Genomic DNA, 16,991 nt, shown 5'->3' on the forward strand with positions numbered 1-16,991 from the left:
GGAGAGGGACCTGGGTGTCCTGGTGGATGACAGGTTGGCCATGAGCCAGCAGTGTGCCCTTGTGGCCAAGAGGGCCAATGGCATACTGGGGTGCATTAAAAAGAGCGTGGCCAGCAGGTCGAGGGAGGTGATCCTCCCCCTCTACTCTGCCCTGGTGAGGCCTCATCTGGAGTACTGTGTCCAGTTCTGGGCTCCCCAGTACAAAAAAGACAGGGATCTGTTGGAAAGAGTCCAGCGGAGGGCCACAAAGATGGTGAAGGGCCTGGAGCATCTCTCCTATGAAGAAAGGCTGAGTGAACTGGGTCTGTTCAGCCTTGAGAAAAGAAGACTGAGAGGGGACCTGATCCAGGTCTATAAATATCTAAGGTGTGGGGGGCAGAATTGCGAGGCCAGACTGTTTTCAGTGGTGAGTGGAGACAGAACAAGGGGAAACAGCCGGAAACTGCAGCATAGGAAGTTCCACACAAATATGCGCAGGAACTTCTTTACAGTGAGGGTGACGGAGCACTGGAACAGGCTGCCCAGGGAGGTGGTGGAGTCTCCTTCTGTGGAGATGTTCAAGACCTGCCTGGATGCCTACCTGTGCGACCCGCTGTAAGGAACCTGCTTTGGCAGGGGGGTTGGACACGATGATCCCTGGAGGTCCCTTCCAACCCCTACAATTCTGTGATTCTGTGATTCTGTGATCGTCATCTGAAGAGTTGTACACAATAATCTCAATGTATCTAAGATTACGGTTCAAGTAATTTATTATTTCTCCTGGAAACTTTTAAGGATATACAGATGTCAGTCTAAAAAACACTTCACAAAATTAATTTCTTAGAAATTCATGAAAGTAAAGACCAATCTAGTAGGGGAGCTACAGCATATGACATACAAAAAAGAGACGGCATTTTTCTACCTGGACCAGAGAAGGGGAAGGGGAGACCTTACTGCTGTCTACAGCTATCTGATACAGAGAAGACAGAGCCAGATCCCTTCTTGGAGGAGTACTGTAGTGGAACAGTGAATGTAAGTTGGAATTTGGGAAATTCTACTTAGCAGGACTTCTATTTATTTGTTTAATACCATGAGGGTGGACCAGAAAAGTCCGTGAGTATCTTCATCTAATTAGATCTGCTTAGAACAGGGCATTGAACTACCTAATCTAGGATATTTTATGATTCCATAAAATTGGGATGGAAAGAACATGCTTCCTCCCTCACTGCATTTCATCAGACGACTAAAGAAAATACTCCCAATATTTGTGACAGTAAACATACACACTCAGCCCAATAATCTAAAAAAATCTTCTAACGAAATGTAGTGGAGTCTGGCACAGTACGCATGCTTAACCTGGCCAAGAAAAAAGATGCCAACTTCTGATTATTAAACATCATTGTTTTAGTAAGAAAACAAAGGTACAAAACTATACACTGCATAGTTAGTTTCAATTTGCTGGGGAAAAACATGAAGCAAAAGGTTCCTTCTGACGACAGTTCATCAAAGATGCTGAGATAGATCTTTAGCAGATCAATTGTTTAACAAGACTTTTAATTAATTTTTAAAATATAATTATAGAATGGCCAGGATTGAAAAGAACCTCAAGGTCATCTAGTTTTAACCTGCCTGCCATGGGCGAAGTTGCCAACCATTAGACTAGAGCAGTTATTCATTAACATGAATGTAAAATTTTAGAGTAAATAAGTTTTACAGTGATATCATCACATTATCTAAATGAGATTGCATTGCTTAGAAATATCAAAGTAAAGAAAGAAGAGGATATTTTAGAAAGAATACTATAGGAAGATGACTGCAACAATTTCTTTGGATTCGGTGCAAACAATCAGAATACAACAGTAATATAACCCATTCTTTACTTCCTGCTTTTAATCAAATAAACAGTACATAAAAGTAGAATACCCTTTCATTTTCCATATTGCTTCTTAAGAAGAAATAATAAGAAAGGACGTGTAAACTCCATCCAAGCTCATATTATGATCTTATCTTTAAATATAAGGTATCTATTACAGTTGGACTCCAGAATGACTCAAGAAAGGAATGACTGGGAAGGTGATGGAAGTATGACTTTCAACACCAACTTTGTTCCTCAACAAAAGCACCCTGCAAAAAAGCAATGCATACCTCCTTCAATTTTATCTCCTCACCATCTCTCCACCCTTCTGAAGTTCTGCATTGGGAATAAAAACTGTAAACAGAATCTAGAAACTGACACCAGCTGGAATCACTTCCAAAGAATGCCGTGCAAGTTGTTACTGATAACATACTTAGGAGACAAGGTGGTCTGAGAAGAAACAGAAAACTCAAAGCAGCTTGGCCTGAAATAGTGTTGGGTTTTTTTTTTGTACAAATGCAGAAAAAAAAGGAAAAGAACATGCTAATATATTCTTCACATTAAACACTGCCATTCATGTATTTGCTATATAAAAACTGAATTCTTCAGAAAAATACACAAAATTGTAATCGATGATTAATTTCTTTGGGCTTATTTCAGGAAAACTATTACATATTCCCTACACTTTGAGAACTTAGAGCTTAAAATCATGAAATAAAGACTTCACCTTGAACACATAAGTTTACAAAAATATACAGATTTAGAAAGAACATTTAAAATAACTCCTTAGCAGTCAATACAACTATGGTAGTAATAAAATTCAACCTCAATTAAATGTTCTTTCTTCAAAGACTGTTAGAAACTTTGAGAAACAAGTAGCAGATAAGAAAATATTTATCTAGCTGCAACAGTGTAATAGAAAATGTGAAAACTTTTTGACAAACTTACAGCAATCAACTACTAACCTGCTAGAATATTTTATATCCAAAATTAAAGTAGTGGCTAATCCACTACAACATGTGCAGATACACTTAGAGCTGCACAGATACACCACACTTCAACAAAAACACTTTTGCATTAGTTTGTAACACAGTATTGTGAGAATTAAAGACAGGAAAAAAAAGTTTTAGAAGCCTACAGTAATTTTAGATCCTCAAAGTCATTTCCGGACTGAAAACATTGACACCATGACCTGAGACATCTCATAAGGCAATAACATCTCTCTCCAGTATCTCATTCAAGTGAAGATAGTAATCAAATAAGCCACAAATTAAAGTGCATTTGTACTTAAGAAAGAAGCAAATTGATTCAATTTTTAATTGGTGAATCAATCTTTTATATTTTCTATGCATACCAAAGGTTTTGCAGAATTCTCTAGAAGTTAGTGGTTGTACACACTTCAAAAAGTACAAGACAATGTAGAAAATAACTCCTTACGGCATTTTCTTTAACAGTTTGGTTTTTTTTTTTTCTATATGCCATTTTCACTCACAAAACCTGTGTACAGGGCAAATCATTTCTCAGAGAAACAAAAGAATGTTAACAAGCTTAAAGGGCAATTAAACTTACAGGAGCAGCTGGGAAGTTGGAAGAAAGTTCATATGGTTCCTCCGAGATCCAGTGCCCAAATTCCAAAGAACTCAGAACCTAACATAAATCAAATAATAAGTAGAAAATCTATAATTTCTAAAAAAGCAAACCATTTGAGTTTATTAAAGAAATTAAAACTAATAATGCAGTTACAATAGATAGCTTGATTTTTTTTTTTTATTAAAATAAAATGATTCTCTGTAAAATCAAGCAATCTCAAAGTATGAATAAATCAAATGATGAAAATACCTGTCATATTTCTATGTATAGCCACATTACACTTCAATACCTTGCAAGGATATTTATTAGAAGAGTCAACTTTTTGCATTATTATATATCACATCAGAATAAAGATTTGAAACAGGAAGTCAAAAGGGAAGAATGTCAACATTTCCCATATAATATGAGTTATGTTCTCTTGATTCAATTGATTACTGAACATCATGGGGCCTCCCTGTTGCTTCATTTCTCCAGCCTGTCATGGTTGTTCTGAATGGGCACACTCTTAGAGTATATCAAACACTCTTCCTTGCTTTGTATTATCTGCAAGTTTACTGAGGCTTCCCTCCATCCATCATCTAGATCATAACTGAAGATGTCCAATATCAACTCCTACTACTGACCAGGATTACACAACATTCTTTTCAGCCTGAAAAGAAGAAAAGCTGACTTTCTCTTTGCTAACTTCCTTTGCCAGCTGTACATTATAGACTGCAAATAAAAAGGTTCCTACCATCACAGAGTACTGACTGTCTGGAAAATACACAATCGTTTGCATTTGACTCTGAGCTCTGAAATGCTGGGTGAATGTGACCCTGAAAGATTTGTGATCCTAACTCTTTGGACAAGTTTCAGACTTCTGTTCTTAATCAGGGCCATCACAAGATGGATAACTTAAAAAATACTTAATACTTAATGAATACTTAATCTATGCAGGGACATTTTTTTTTATCTACCTTGGGACTCCTTCTTGCTTGTGTAGAAAGTTTCTCTACTGAGATGATGAGCAAGTGAATATAGTAGTTGAACTGTGATCTCATTCTAGGTATCTTTTACCAGCTGCTTAAAATGGTTGTTTTCAATCACTGAAATAATTTTTTTTTTTTTTTTGTAAAAGCTTTTTTTTACGTTGATTTTTTTTTCAGTGATTTTTTTAAAAAATATATAATTTTGGGTTGCAGATTTTAATTTCAAAAATCTTGCAAGGAGTGTTCAGTGACTACCCTTCCATTGTTAAGAGGACTATCCTTACAGGAAAAGATAGAGGTTCCTACCATGGGTTTGCCTTGATGTCATATCAATGGTGTTTTCCTACTGATTTCTGGATTACCTAAATTCTAGAGGGCACGCTGGTGGAAAATTTTATTTTCCTCAGTGGCTTTTTCAGCAAGAACTGATGCCACAGAGCTTCCCATATGTGTAAAAGACCACTAAATTCTTTGCGAAATTGTTCCCTATCACACGATTCAAGAACCTTACCCTTTTACAGATACTCTTATTTCCCAATACCATTTCTGTAGTTACCATTTGGCAAGCCTTAATTACAAGTAAAAAAAAATTACGATCCACCAATGACAATCTATACATTCAACTTTAAAAATGTAACTACTTAATACCTACTGCTCCTACAGCAACAAGTAGCATTATGTTAACAAGAAATATATAAATACCGAAAAAATAGGGTACATGGATTTTCATGAGAAAGTAAATCCATGTGCTTGGGATCATTTCCCATTTGCATAATAATTCTCCAGTCATTTCAAACAGATTAAGTCTATTTCTTACTGTTAGCACAGCCACGCATCATCAAATTGTTGCCATTATTCATCTTAGAACAAATCTAATTTCATCAATAGGTGGAATTTCTCCTATGCTTGATTCACAAATAACTGTAACTTCCCCTGCCCCCCCCCCCCCCCTTTTTTTTTTAAAAAAAATTCTTTTGGAATAAAATGCCATGCAAATCCATATATTATTTGTTTCCAATGAAAATATAACATTTTATTTCAAAAAAATATGTGCTATGAGATGTTCCACTTGGACAAAAGTTGGCATGATACATGTTATACTTTAGAGTATTACAGCTCACAAAATGAGACTTTAAGCTAAGCAGACTGATTGTTAGGTAGTAATGCAAATTTTGTTTCCCAACATATAATTAGGCTTGTGACTTTCTTGTAAAGAGCTATTTTACCCAAATTGTGGTACTACTAGAGGCAAGTTGCAAACTGAATTTAGAAAGTGATCTTAATGCTTTCAGAAACAAATTGTGTAGTTTGCAGTCTAAAGTAGTTTATGCTTGACAACTTTCAGGACATCTCATGATGGAAAAGCAGCAATGACAGAAGAACAGCAAGGTCCTACACTGCAGCAAGAGAGGACTTGCTCAAATGCAACAGCTGTATGAACACAGGAAAGAACAAAGGAAAGAATCTGCTTACTATCAGAAGGCCTCAAGTTTGCAAGGATCCCAGGAAGATACCTATACCTCCAAAGCCAACTCTAAAGTGAGGTCTGGGAAGGTGTGGATCCTAGTTTCACCCCTTCCGGTCAGTCAGGTGTGTTATATACACCTGAATTCCCCTGGGTTGGCCCTGCCTTCCCACCAGGTGGGAATCAACACTGGTTCAGGACATGACTTAGCATTTCCACTACACAGGGGAACCCGCAACCTCTTAAAAAAACTGCTACAAAAGCTAGTCTTTGTGTGATATGGAAAAGTGTTTTACTTGTGTGGGGAGCAGAGGTGTTCAATTTTGCAGACAACCGTGGAATAAAGTGTGCATCTTCATTTATTCTCACTGTTAAACTTCACTATTACAAAAATCAAAATGATATTATGTTTACTTTCAGAAAACTCACAACCAAATATTTGAAAATGCAACAGCTGCAAAAGGTGAAAATAATTTCTATCGCCATTATAGCATCCCAAACCTAAAAATGAGTTGAGTAGATCAGCAAGTCAAGGATTTATAAAGTAATTTGAAATATAATAATGCATTATTCTATTTAGCCAAGAAAAGTACATTTATTTAAAAACATTCAGTTAAGACTGTAACATTATAAGATATAAAATTTAAGTTGCACTTACGTATACTTTTTCACAACTAATACTCATAATTTACAATGAGAATATTGAAATCTGTTAGCTTTATACTTAGAGCTGTATATACTTATTGCAAACAGACTGGTTAATCTAAGCCATTTCGTTTCATGATCAACTTGAACTGAACCAAGAGAACTGGAAATTTTAACACAATTCTTTGAGACATGCCTGCATGAAAACAATTTCTTCATAAGTAATCTCAAGTTGCAACAGATGTACCAAGCTCTATAATGTGTACATCATGTCTGTATAGTACTGAAATGATGTTTATACTATGAGTAACTGACAGAAAACAAAAATAGAGTAAACAACCCCAAAAGATTAATTATGATTAAGTAATCCCATTTTATTTTCCAGGCCAATTTTGCAGTAATAACCTCCATCAATCCTTGTAGTATTTACAGAATTTTGTTTAGAGATCAATTTTGTTTATCTCAACAGAATAGGGATTAATGCTCGTCTATCGTGGCTCTGGAATTGAGTACAAAGGCATCATATCTACTTTCCTAGATAAAAAAGTAAATCAGATACAGATACAGATTCATGAACAGACTCTGCAGTAAATAATTAGGTCAGCACTAACAGTAACATTCAGTTTTCAGGAATACAAAAGCAATAATTCTCCATTTTAAGTCACTGAAAGTTTGCTTCTGACTTAGAATTATAGAATCATAGATTTCTTAGAGTTGGAAGGGACCTCTGAGGGTCAACTCCTCTGCAATGAACAGGGACACCACAGCTAGGTCAGGTTGCACAGGGCGTTATCCAGCCTTGCCTTGAATGTCTCTAGGGATGGAGCATCAACCACAACTCTAGGCAATCTGTTCCAGTACCTCAGCACCCTCATTGTAAAAGATTTTTTCATTATATCCAACCTGAATCTACCCTCCCTTACCTTGAAGCTGTTTCCCCTTGTTCTGTCACCACAGGCCCTGCTAAAGAGTTTGTCCCCTTCTTTCCTGTAGCTCCCCTTTAGATATTGAAAGGCTGCTACCAGGATCCTATCCAACCTGGCTTGGAATGCCTCCAGAAATGGGGCAGCTACAACCCTTCTGGGCAACCTGTGAGTAAAAAATTTCCTCCTAACATCTAACCTATACCTACTTCCTTCTAGTTTAAAACCATTAAGCTAGTCTCCCTTGTCCTATACCCATCAAACCATGTAAAAAGTCAGTCCTCCTTCTGCTTGTAAGCTCCCTTCAAGTAGTAAGCTCCCTGGAAGGCAACATAATCAGAAATAAAAGTGCTCATATGTCATACGACATTTATTTACCAGATTGTCTAACTGAACCCCTTTGCACAGATACGATGAAGCAGACAAAGATGCTACTGGTCTTTTTCAGACATAAAGGCACATTACTAGCTAACTAGAGTGATCAAACATGCAATATCCTTTATTCTAAGGAAAGTCAATCACCAAGAACTTCTGAAAACTACAAAGGATATCACAACAGCTTCTTTAAATAACTACATACATATTATGATTTTAAAGTATTTATTGAAAAAAAAGGAACAAAGAAATTAGTTATTCTACAATCCCTTACTGTAGATGAATATCTATTTCCAACAGTTATATTTTGAAGCTCTGAAAATATGAGGAAAAGTGAAAGTCTGTCATCTGTGATGTCAAATTAATTATCTTGCAGTTGATCTCTGAGGTGGTTTGATCCTGGATCAAAGCTCCCACCTAGATGCTGTTCAACTCTCTCCAACCCAAAAACAGGATGGGAGAGAGAGTTAGAAGGGCAAAAGCAAGAAAAAGAAAAGAAAAAAAAAAAGACAAAAAAAAACCCAAGTACAACCCCCATATGCAAATATGCAAATAATTAAAAATAAAATAAAATAAAATTTAAAAAATAAACAAAAAATATGCAAATATGATGTAATCATTCCCACCAGATAATTGATACCCAGTCAGTCTTCAAGCAATGGATGCTTTAGGAAAGCTTCCTCTTTATTTTATAGCTGAGTATGACATTATATGACTATAATATAAGACTATCCCTTTGGTCAGGTTGGATCAGCTATCCTGGCTGTGTCCTCTCCCAATCTACTTGTTGGTGGTAATGACAGAAAAAGAGAAGGTCTTGATGCTGTGCAAGTATTGTTAAGGAACAGCTAAAACAGTGATGTGTAATCAACACTATTTTGATCATCAGCCTAAAACATGGCAACATATGGGCTGCTATGAAAAAAGTGTATGTAACTGTATCTCTGCCAAAGCAGCACGGAAATTCACAGTTATCTTCTATTTACAGAAACAGTTACCAGTAACACGTAAAGACATGGCAGTCCAGAAAAAAATTTGAGGTTATGCGGTGATTCTTTGATGTGGATATCTGGGAATCATTTTTGTAAACTATACAGCCTCCAAATTACTCATATACAAGCTTTCCTTATTATTAAATGGTTTTCATCATGCAGGAAAATACCTAAAAATTCTTCTTCATGTTTACCAATGTTGAACACAATACACATTTAAGAACAAAACAGAATCATATTAAATCAGCATATAAAAAGTTCCAACTGAATAATGTGACTTGGCTAACATTGAGTCAAAATGCTTTGTTTAGCCTTTAATCAGTCCAAAAATAATGCATGTACCATTGGATGGAGAGATTTCAAGCATTTCTAAAATAAACATTGAGGTACAACACAGGAATATTCTGGTCAGATTGAATACTGAAAGACAACATCCATAGTAACACAGAGCTTTAAAAAAAACCAAATTTTCCCAAATTCAGCTAACTCCAAGCCTGAGTATCTGAACATTGCAACATTGTGCACAGCATGGACAAAAATATGGTTGACATTCCAGCTATACAAAATAAGCATAATTTATTTTGCAGTAAAATTCGAATGTATTTCTTACCCATTCATAAGAAACAATCCAACACCCACGAGCAATTCCCAGCATAACATTCAAGGTACGACGAGGACTCCCTGTAACTACGTGACTTGTTGTTTCACATACATCGTCTGAGAACATGAAGTCTCCCAGTTTATTCACCACCTGAATTACTACACTTTGTTTCCTAAAAAGAGCACAAAGACAAAAAGATACAATGTTGAGTGGATAGGTAGGATTGTGGAAGCAAACATTCACATACAAATTATCCCAGATTTTCTTACATTTGTACCTTGTCTTTTTTCACTAATCCCTTCTTATCCTTCCCTCACTCAGACTTGACCCATTTGCTAGACAAAAATTTGTTAGCCCTTCCACAGAGTCCAAACAGACCCTTTTCTGTCAGCACACAATCATATCTACTTGCATATCAAAGCTCTTTTATACCCCATATCTATCTTGCTTGTTTAAATAGAAGCTTTTTTGAGTCAGGAATTATCTAACATACTGTTTGTGTATAATGCCTAGTACAACAGAGGCTCATTCTTGATTGTTTCTGTTGTACTTTAAAGAAAAAAAAAAAAAAGAAGTATTCCTAAGAAATGTAAACAGTTGGATGCAGCACTCTTCAAAGGATGTCATTTGGAAGTACCATATTTTCATTATTCAAATAAAGTTGTATGTTAACTTTAGAGAGAAGTCTTAAAGTTCTGGCTTAATATCTTTATGTCTGAGTCAGTGTTTCAATTGTAAAAATCACTTATCTTTAAATAAATTTACCTCCACATGGACTGCCATATAAAAAAATAGAGAATGGCCACCTAAAACTGGAATGCTAGGTTGAGTTCTCTAACATGTAGGTTACACTGAGGCACATAATACCTCATCATGAAAACAATGAGCTCTTGGTATCCCCAGAAAAAAGCTGTTGCATAGGAACAATTTAATCAGAACAATTTAACTAAAGATTGTTGTTATAAATAATACAGGAAAGCCCAATGCCAGTGCCCTCCCTTTTCCCCCCTTTGACTTACTGAAATTGTCTATAACTTACTACATAAAATAAAACAATTTAGCTCAACCTTGAACAAAGTCACAGGTAAAACACTGAGGTTAAAAACAGGTATAATGAGAACAGTCAGAACATCTTCTGAAGCCTCTGGGGTTACTTGATTCTCACTACATTTTACTCTATCAAAAAGAGCTCAGTTATAGATCCCCAAATATCCTAGCTACTTAGAGGAACTCTAATAAAACCTCTTCAGTGGTTTTATTTTTCTAATAAAACATCTTCAGTGTAGCAATCTCTTTAAAATAAATAAATGAATGAATAATTTAAGCAAGTAAAGGAACAGTAAAAACAAAGAGTGTCAAAAATTAACTTCACAGAAGTGAAATGGTGATAGCATATGTGGACACAGTTAAAAACTGAACCACTGACTTAACTGCCTAACTTCTGCCACTGATAAGTGTGAATTTTGGTCTTGACTATATGTTTAATATTTACTATTACAAGACTTTTAACTAGACAGTGCCTACAAGTGAAGTTTTTGCAACACTGCTACTCACAGAGGCTAACTCTGCCTAAGCTAAATGCTCAGCAGAGGCAACTCCATATAATATCTGAAACTACAGTTCTTTCTTGTCCATATGAAATTTCTTAGGTGAGAGGAGAGAATCCTCTTCTACATTATTCAAATCTAAGGTATTTTAATCAACTGCACTGAAAACTCAGCAGCTTGTATTTCAGTCAGCTGAAAAAATTACAGCAAAATTTCACTAAATTTGTGACTCAAAAAAATAGGTAGCTACTGGCTGCGTATCAATGAGCAGCACTGAAAATATTCTCAAAACCCGATACCATGAAACCACTGAACTCATGCATCTTAAAATTTCTAATGAACTACTTCTGTAATTGTAGCTACTGGATATTAGAACTGGATTTGAGCCAGTTCAAGTCCTGTTGAGGACTATTTTATGCTTTTTAGTTCTTTCAGAAGCAGTTCCTTTACCTTCACCTTCACTATAGCATGATTAATCCCTTTAACTGCGGACAGTCAGAAGCAAAATATTGATGAAAAAGTTCTGAAGAAAAGCAAATTTTTAATCAACAGACATTTTTATTTTATGAAATAGTACACTGTTTCTAGGAAGAGTCAGCATGTATCAACATAAAAGAAGTAACTTATTAACGACCTCTTTCAACAGAAGAACATTTTTTCCCTAGCTGCCAAGATCTGCGGTCTCCTTTAAGGTACATCACAGCCTGTTTTCCACTATCCTTATCAGGACTGTAGCTATTATCTTTCCCTCCCTCACAATGATCCTCTATGACATGATTAGCAAAATGCATTTGTAGTCTTGGCATTAATAGAAACAACTCATATTAAATACAAGAAAAATACTATTACTGTTTTACATTTCTGACATTTATAGTAGCATACTGGTTAATTGCTACCATTTACAAAGTATTTCTAAGAGGACAGCCACTAAGTACTGTTTCAGATTGCTTACTATGTAACTGTCATGACTTAATTACTTCAGCACTGAAAGAGATTTGTGGGTAGTAGAAATAAGACCTTAATTTTTGAAAAATAATTCAAAAAACTGTAGGAAAATACAGTAGAAAATACATAATTTTGTTTTTCTTGGAAGTCTTTATGATGTAAAAATTTTAAGAGAATGATAAGAGCCTGCCAGAAAAATATTAACTCTTCCACAAACACACAGCTGCAGTTGCTTCTAATGTTTTGAAACAAAATGGCTGAAAAGCCTAGAACTGGTATTTCTTCAGCAGCAAAAAAGAAGATATGAATGACAATATTTTAAATTGGTGTTTCAGATCGTTAAGACTTCTTGTTCTTTTGTCTTTTTAAGCAGTTACAACATATGGGGAAAAAGCCAGGTTCAGAACTCCATCCTTAGACTATTTACTACAAAAAACTCTTACAGTTCTTTGAGAAAAAAAATCAAAATTTGATTGACTTTGGTTTTATTGCTCTGAAGCCCTGCTGAGTTCACCTACAGGCCAATGGAAACATTATTCCAGTCTGCACCATAACAGCACAGATACGCACACATTCTTACAAAGTGTAGTCAGTAATGATATACACAGGTACTTCTAGCCAGCATGACAGAATGAAGTACTTCATTGTATGGCCCAAAGACAAATTCCTTTTTGTATAGAGATGAAAAGATTATAAAAACTTAAGTTAAACTTAATGAGAAAGTAAAAATACTTTTTAATACTTAATACTTTTTAATACTTACTCAGAAGACATGCTCGTCATGACTAGTGTCCTTGTTGGCTAAAAAAATGAAGCAAACAAGAAAACATCAAAAGCCTGAAAACATTTCTACTTTGAAAAAACTTAATTGATTAACTGTACTACTAAAAGGATTGAACTACTTGATAATTACAGTATCATTCTGGGAAGAGGCAGTACTAACTGACATATATACTAGAAATATTAAACATTAAGGATGTGGAAGGAAAGAAACCCCTTCATAATGTCTGGTATCAGAGCATCCAGTAGGAGAAAGCAAAAATGGAGTTTTTCATCAGTTAAAACAAAGTGACAGATTTCAAGAGTAGCACAGCAAGCACAGCACACACACACACACACACACACACAAAATAGTATTTTCTGTCTTCTGCTTTCTTCTTTTCTTGATCAGATTGAGATGAAAAGGCAGCTTAACTACAACAAAGAAACCCTGTAATTTAAAATAATTTCCATTTCTTACGAAAGAAAGACAAAATCCGTCTGAGATACTGAAGAAATAAGAGTTTGCTTATTTTAAAGAATATACAGTATTTCACTCTTAAATCATGCCTAACGAATAAAAGTTGACTGAGTAATAATTAACAAGGTACACGCAAAGATTACAAAAATGCATACAAGAGCAAAACTGAGTCACCTTAGAAAGCATAGTCCCAGCAGAATCCCCTAGCTTATGTGCAAAGAGTGTCTCACACAGATTTTAAATCATTGTTTCATGAGTTAGTACTATAGAAAACAGAAGAAGAGGTATCCTTCCATCATCAGTAATAAACATAAGGCCTCCACCAAGCACAAAAGTAGGACAGAATATTATTTACCAGTATCAGAGAAACATAAACTGAGCACAACGATCAGACAAACATAAAATGATCAACATGACATAATCCTGTAAGAAAAGCCTAAGAATTACCTGTAACTACATAAATGTGTACAAGAATGTATATGTTAGCATTTTAGTTTTGTAGAAAAAGTATATCAATTGACTTCTACAATAATTTCAAAACAACTCTTCCTAATCTTAAAAATCAAGCCATGAATTTCAAGTTTCTTGTCTAGGTACCACTCCATAACAAATATTCATTTTCATTTCTAACCTCACTCCAATATACTAAAATCTGGCTTCCTGTAACGTATTGAGATTACATTTGATAGCACAGTTCAAAAATGACTTGAGAAAAATTCAGCAATGAATCATAGAACAGAAGGAGGAAGATATTATGATGCAACACCATCTATCCTCTCTTATCAGTGCAGAGTCGTTGTCCACTTAAGTGTTCAAGCAATTTGTCTTATTTACAAATGGATTCTTTGGAATTACATTTGAAGACTAATATCACAGAATTACAGAATCATAGAATGGCCTGGGTTGAAAAGGACCATAAAGACCATCTAGTTTCAACCCCCCTGCTATGAGCAGGGTCACCGACCACCAGACCAGGCTGCCCAGGCTGCCCTGGCTTTGAATGCCTCCAAGGATGGGGCATCCATAGCCTCCTTGGGCAACCTGTTCCTGTGTATCACCACCCTCTGGATGAAAAACTTCCTGCTATTCTTCTACTTCTGCACTATTGCTTCATTCCAAAAAACATTATTCAGAAACATTACATGGTCAAGATGACTTAAAAAGATGACAAATACAATGTATAGATGCTAATATCATCCTGTAGGTGAAGTGGATAAATACCATAAATCCCATAAAATATTGAGAAACTACAAATTATTGAGAAACAAATTATGCAGCATATTCAATATTTTTAAAACTCATGATAAAAAAAAACTGCTCAGACAGTATTACATAAATGTAAAGAAATAAGTGTAAAGGCTCAACAGTAAGCTCTACAGTACTTCCGAACTGAAATGTTCATTTGACAAATTGATTATGAAAAGGCAAAAATAACCAATTATAGAACAGAATAAAACTTCAAATGATGAAAGGATGAAAATTTTAAATTTAAATACTTATTTGGGATAAATTTTACTCAGTACTTTTGGAATGCTGATTATTAACATACTGCTAGCCTGAAAAGCTTGAAATCACAGAATGGCCAGGGTTGGAAGGGACCTGAAGGATCATGAATCTCCAACCCCGTGCCACATGCAAGGCCACCAACCTCCCCATTTAATACTACACCAGGCTGCCCAGGACTCCATCCAGTCTGGCCTTGAACACCTCCAGGGATGGAGCACTGCAAGTGGAGCTATGCTATACAGTAGTGAGGATGTACCTCATAGTGTCAAAACACATTTTGTTAGATCTACACAACTTCAAGGGATCCTGGAATCAGTAATTGTAAGGGATCCTGGAAAGGCACAGAACATGGCTTTGAAGCAATGTATTCTCTGTCCACTCTTTCTGGGTTGAAACCCAATCAATACTGAACACGTATGCTTCAGCATGACCACAATGTTCTCCTTTGATTTCATGTCTGGAATTAAATCCACACAAAATAATTGCACTAGTTTCTTGGGGTCCTTGTGTAATATTAGCTCTACAGCAAGATCCTGATGTGCCTGTTCAGAACGTGCAGAAAAATTTCTCATGTTTAATAAATAAACACAATGAAAAGATTATTAATCAGACTACTGATTTTGCCAAAGCAACAAAGTCTTGTTAAAAGACTTACTACATTAACCAAGGCCAGAGCAATTTGAGATCCTACAGCTGTTTCTTCAGCTTCAGAGAGCAAATGTTCATTAGAAGTTCCTTAGTACCTATCTTCAGGGAAGTGAAAATACTGTACCCACACAACTTGGAAAACCTGCAGCCTGACATGACCCTGAAAACACTGCTTTTTAACTGCAGCCTTTATGCTACATCACACAACAAACAAGATGGTATACTGAATGTTCTGCGTGATGTTTTGTCAGTGTCATCAGCGCCATTCAAAGATTCAAGAATGCAGAAACATGCATACAGGAGGTAGAAATTGGGATAAGTTTAATTTCTTCCAAACTACTTTTTCATCTTCATTCAAAACTGCGTATTTTTGCAAGTAAGGGGAGGTCATTTTCTACATTTTGTTTTATTGCTTCAATTAGACAAGCGGTTCTCTTTAATACACTTGTATGCAGTTACCAAACAGAAAACTTAGCAAAATTGTTTTAATTTTCAGTAGTACATTTTTCAAGTTAATTGCTTTCTTCCCTCTCTTGCTATGCAATTTTTCTTCAATGCTACTTGCGCCTGTTTTTATTTTACATTTTTCTTTTATTGCAAAATATGTTTTGAGTTAGCATTTTCTTTTCTGATTAGCAAAAAGACATCTGGTGAGCATTGCTATGTATTCTAATGCACATTTGAAGCAGGATTATTATTAATACAACTCTGAAAAAATGGTATTAAATGAATAAGACCTTTTAAAATTTATCATTTTTTCTCTCAATCAAGAGGAGTTGCACATCTGTTTTCTAAATGAGAGCACATTTATTTCTGGATTGTGTTTTAGATCTGTAATGAAGGCTGTATTAAGACTCCTATAGAACATTTACATGCCTCCGCTTTCCTTTATATGTTTCTTAAGACTACAGTTGCATTAAATATTTCTTTTTAGAATCTGTCAACAAGATTTCTCCACATCCTATTAAATACATAACATGCATTTCAATACCTCAAAGAAAGCAGTGTTTGTTATTTTTTTCAATTCTTGAAACACAGCGTGATACATCCTGTATCTGAACTGCCCCACATCACAAAAGAAGCATCCAACCTCAAAATGTATTCCTTTCTTTTTCTAACTTTAAGCAGGTGCTTCTTGGAGCCGAAGGAAAATAAGAGAAAAGCCTTGTTTTGTACAACCTGCTTTTCAAAAACTGTCATGAGTTGTTTGGGTCAAGAACATAGACCTCTGGTTTCTTCCAAGGATGGACATCAAGGAATAAATACAACTTCTGAATCGTGTATTCCTTAGACTGAATCTCTTACACCTTTGACAAGTTCTGAAAGAAATGGGCCTTGAAATACTCTAATAAGATCAAATGTATACCGTGATGGGTGAAAAAAAAAGACTTTCAACTTCAGAACTCAACAAGATGCATAGTTTGGCCAGTATGCTAGGGACAAACGACTTCTTTTGGAATGTGAGGGAAAGGGAAGAAGTGCATTCATATGCAAATATAATGCAAGGGAGAGTACAAGAGCATTATGACAAGCATTTTGTAGTCATCCTAGCCTTTTACTTTTTGGCTATTGTAGCTCCATCAGGTGGTTCTGAAATAGATTCAGAACTCCTATGCATTCTGTTGATCTTAACAGCTGTATTCTAGGAGTCACATTCTTCCCTCTGACTAGTACAGGAGCCAAAGAAGAGCCAGATGCAGCATGTGAATTAT

General features: G+C 35.5%; 1 protein-coding gene across 1 annotated transcript in view; it reads right to left on the reverse strand.

The window, feature by feature from the left end:
• Window positions 1-16,991, reverse strand: part of MCPH1 (microcephalin 1) — a gene marked incomplete at its 3' end in the record, with an annotated part of 118,819 nt that overhangs the window by 77,455 nt on the left and 24,373 nt on the right. The window contains exons 9-11 of the mRNA XM_079550864.1: window positions 12,649-12,686; window positions 9,403-9,565; window positions 3,404-3,481 (exon numbers count right to left, since the gene is read on the reverse strand). Of these exons, the coding sequence (XP_079406990.1) occupies window positions 3,404-3,481; window positions 9,403-9,565; window positions 12,649-12,686 (279 nt within the window). The remainder of the gene's footprint in view (window positions 1-3,403; window positions 3,482-9,402; window positions 9,566-12,648; window positions 12,687-16,991) is intronic.

This window comes from Tetrao urogallus (assembly GCF_951394365.1).
Source record: "Tetrao urogallus genome assembly, chromosome: 2".
Lineage (NCBI taxonomy): Eukaryota > Metazoa > Chordata > Aves > Galliformes > Phasianidae > Tetrao > Tetrao urogallus.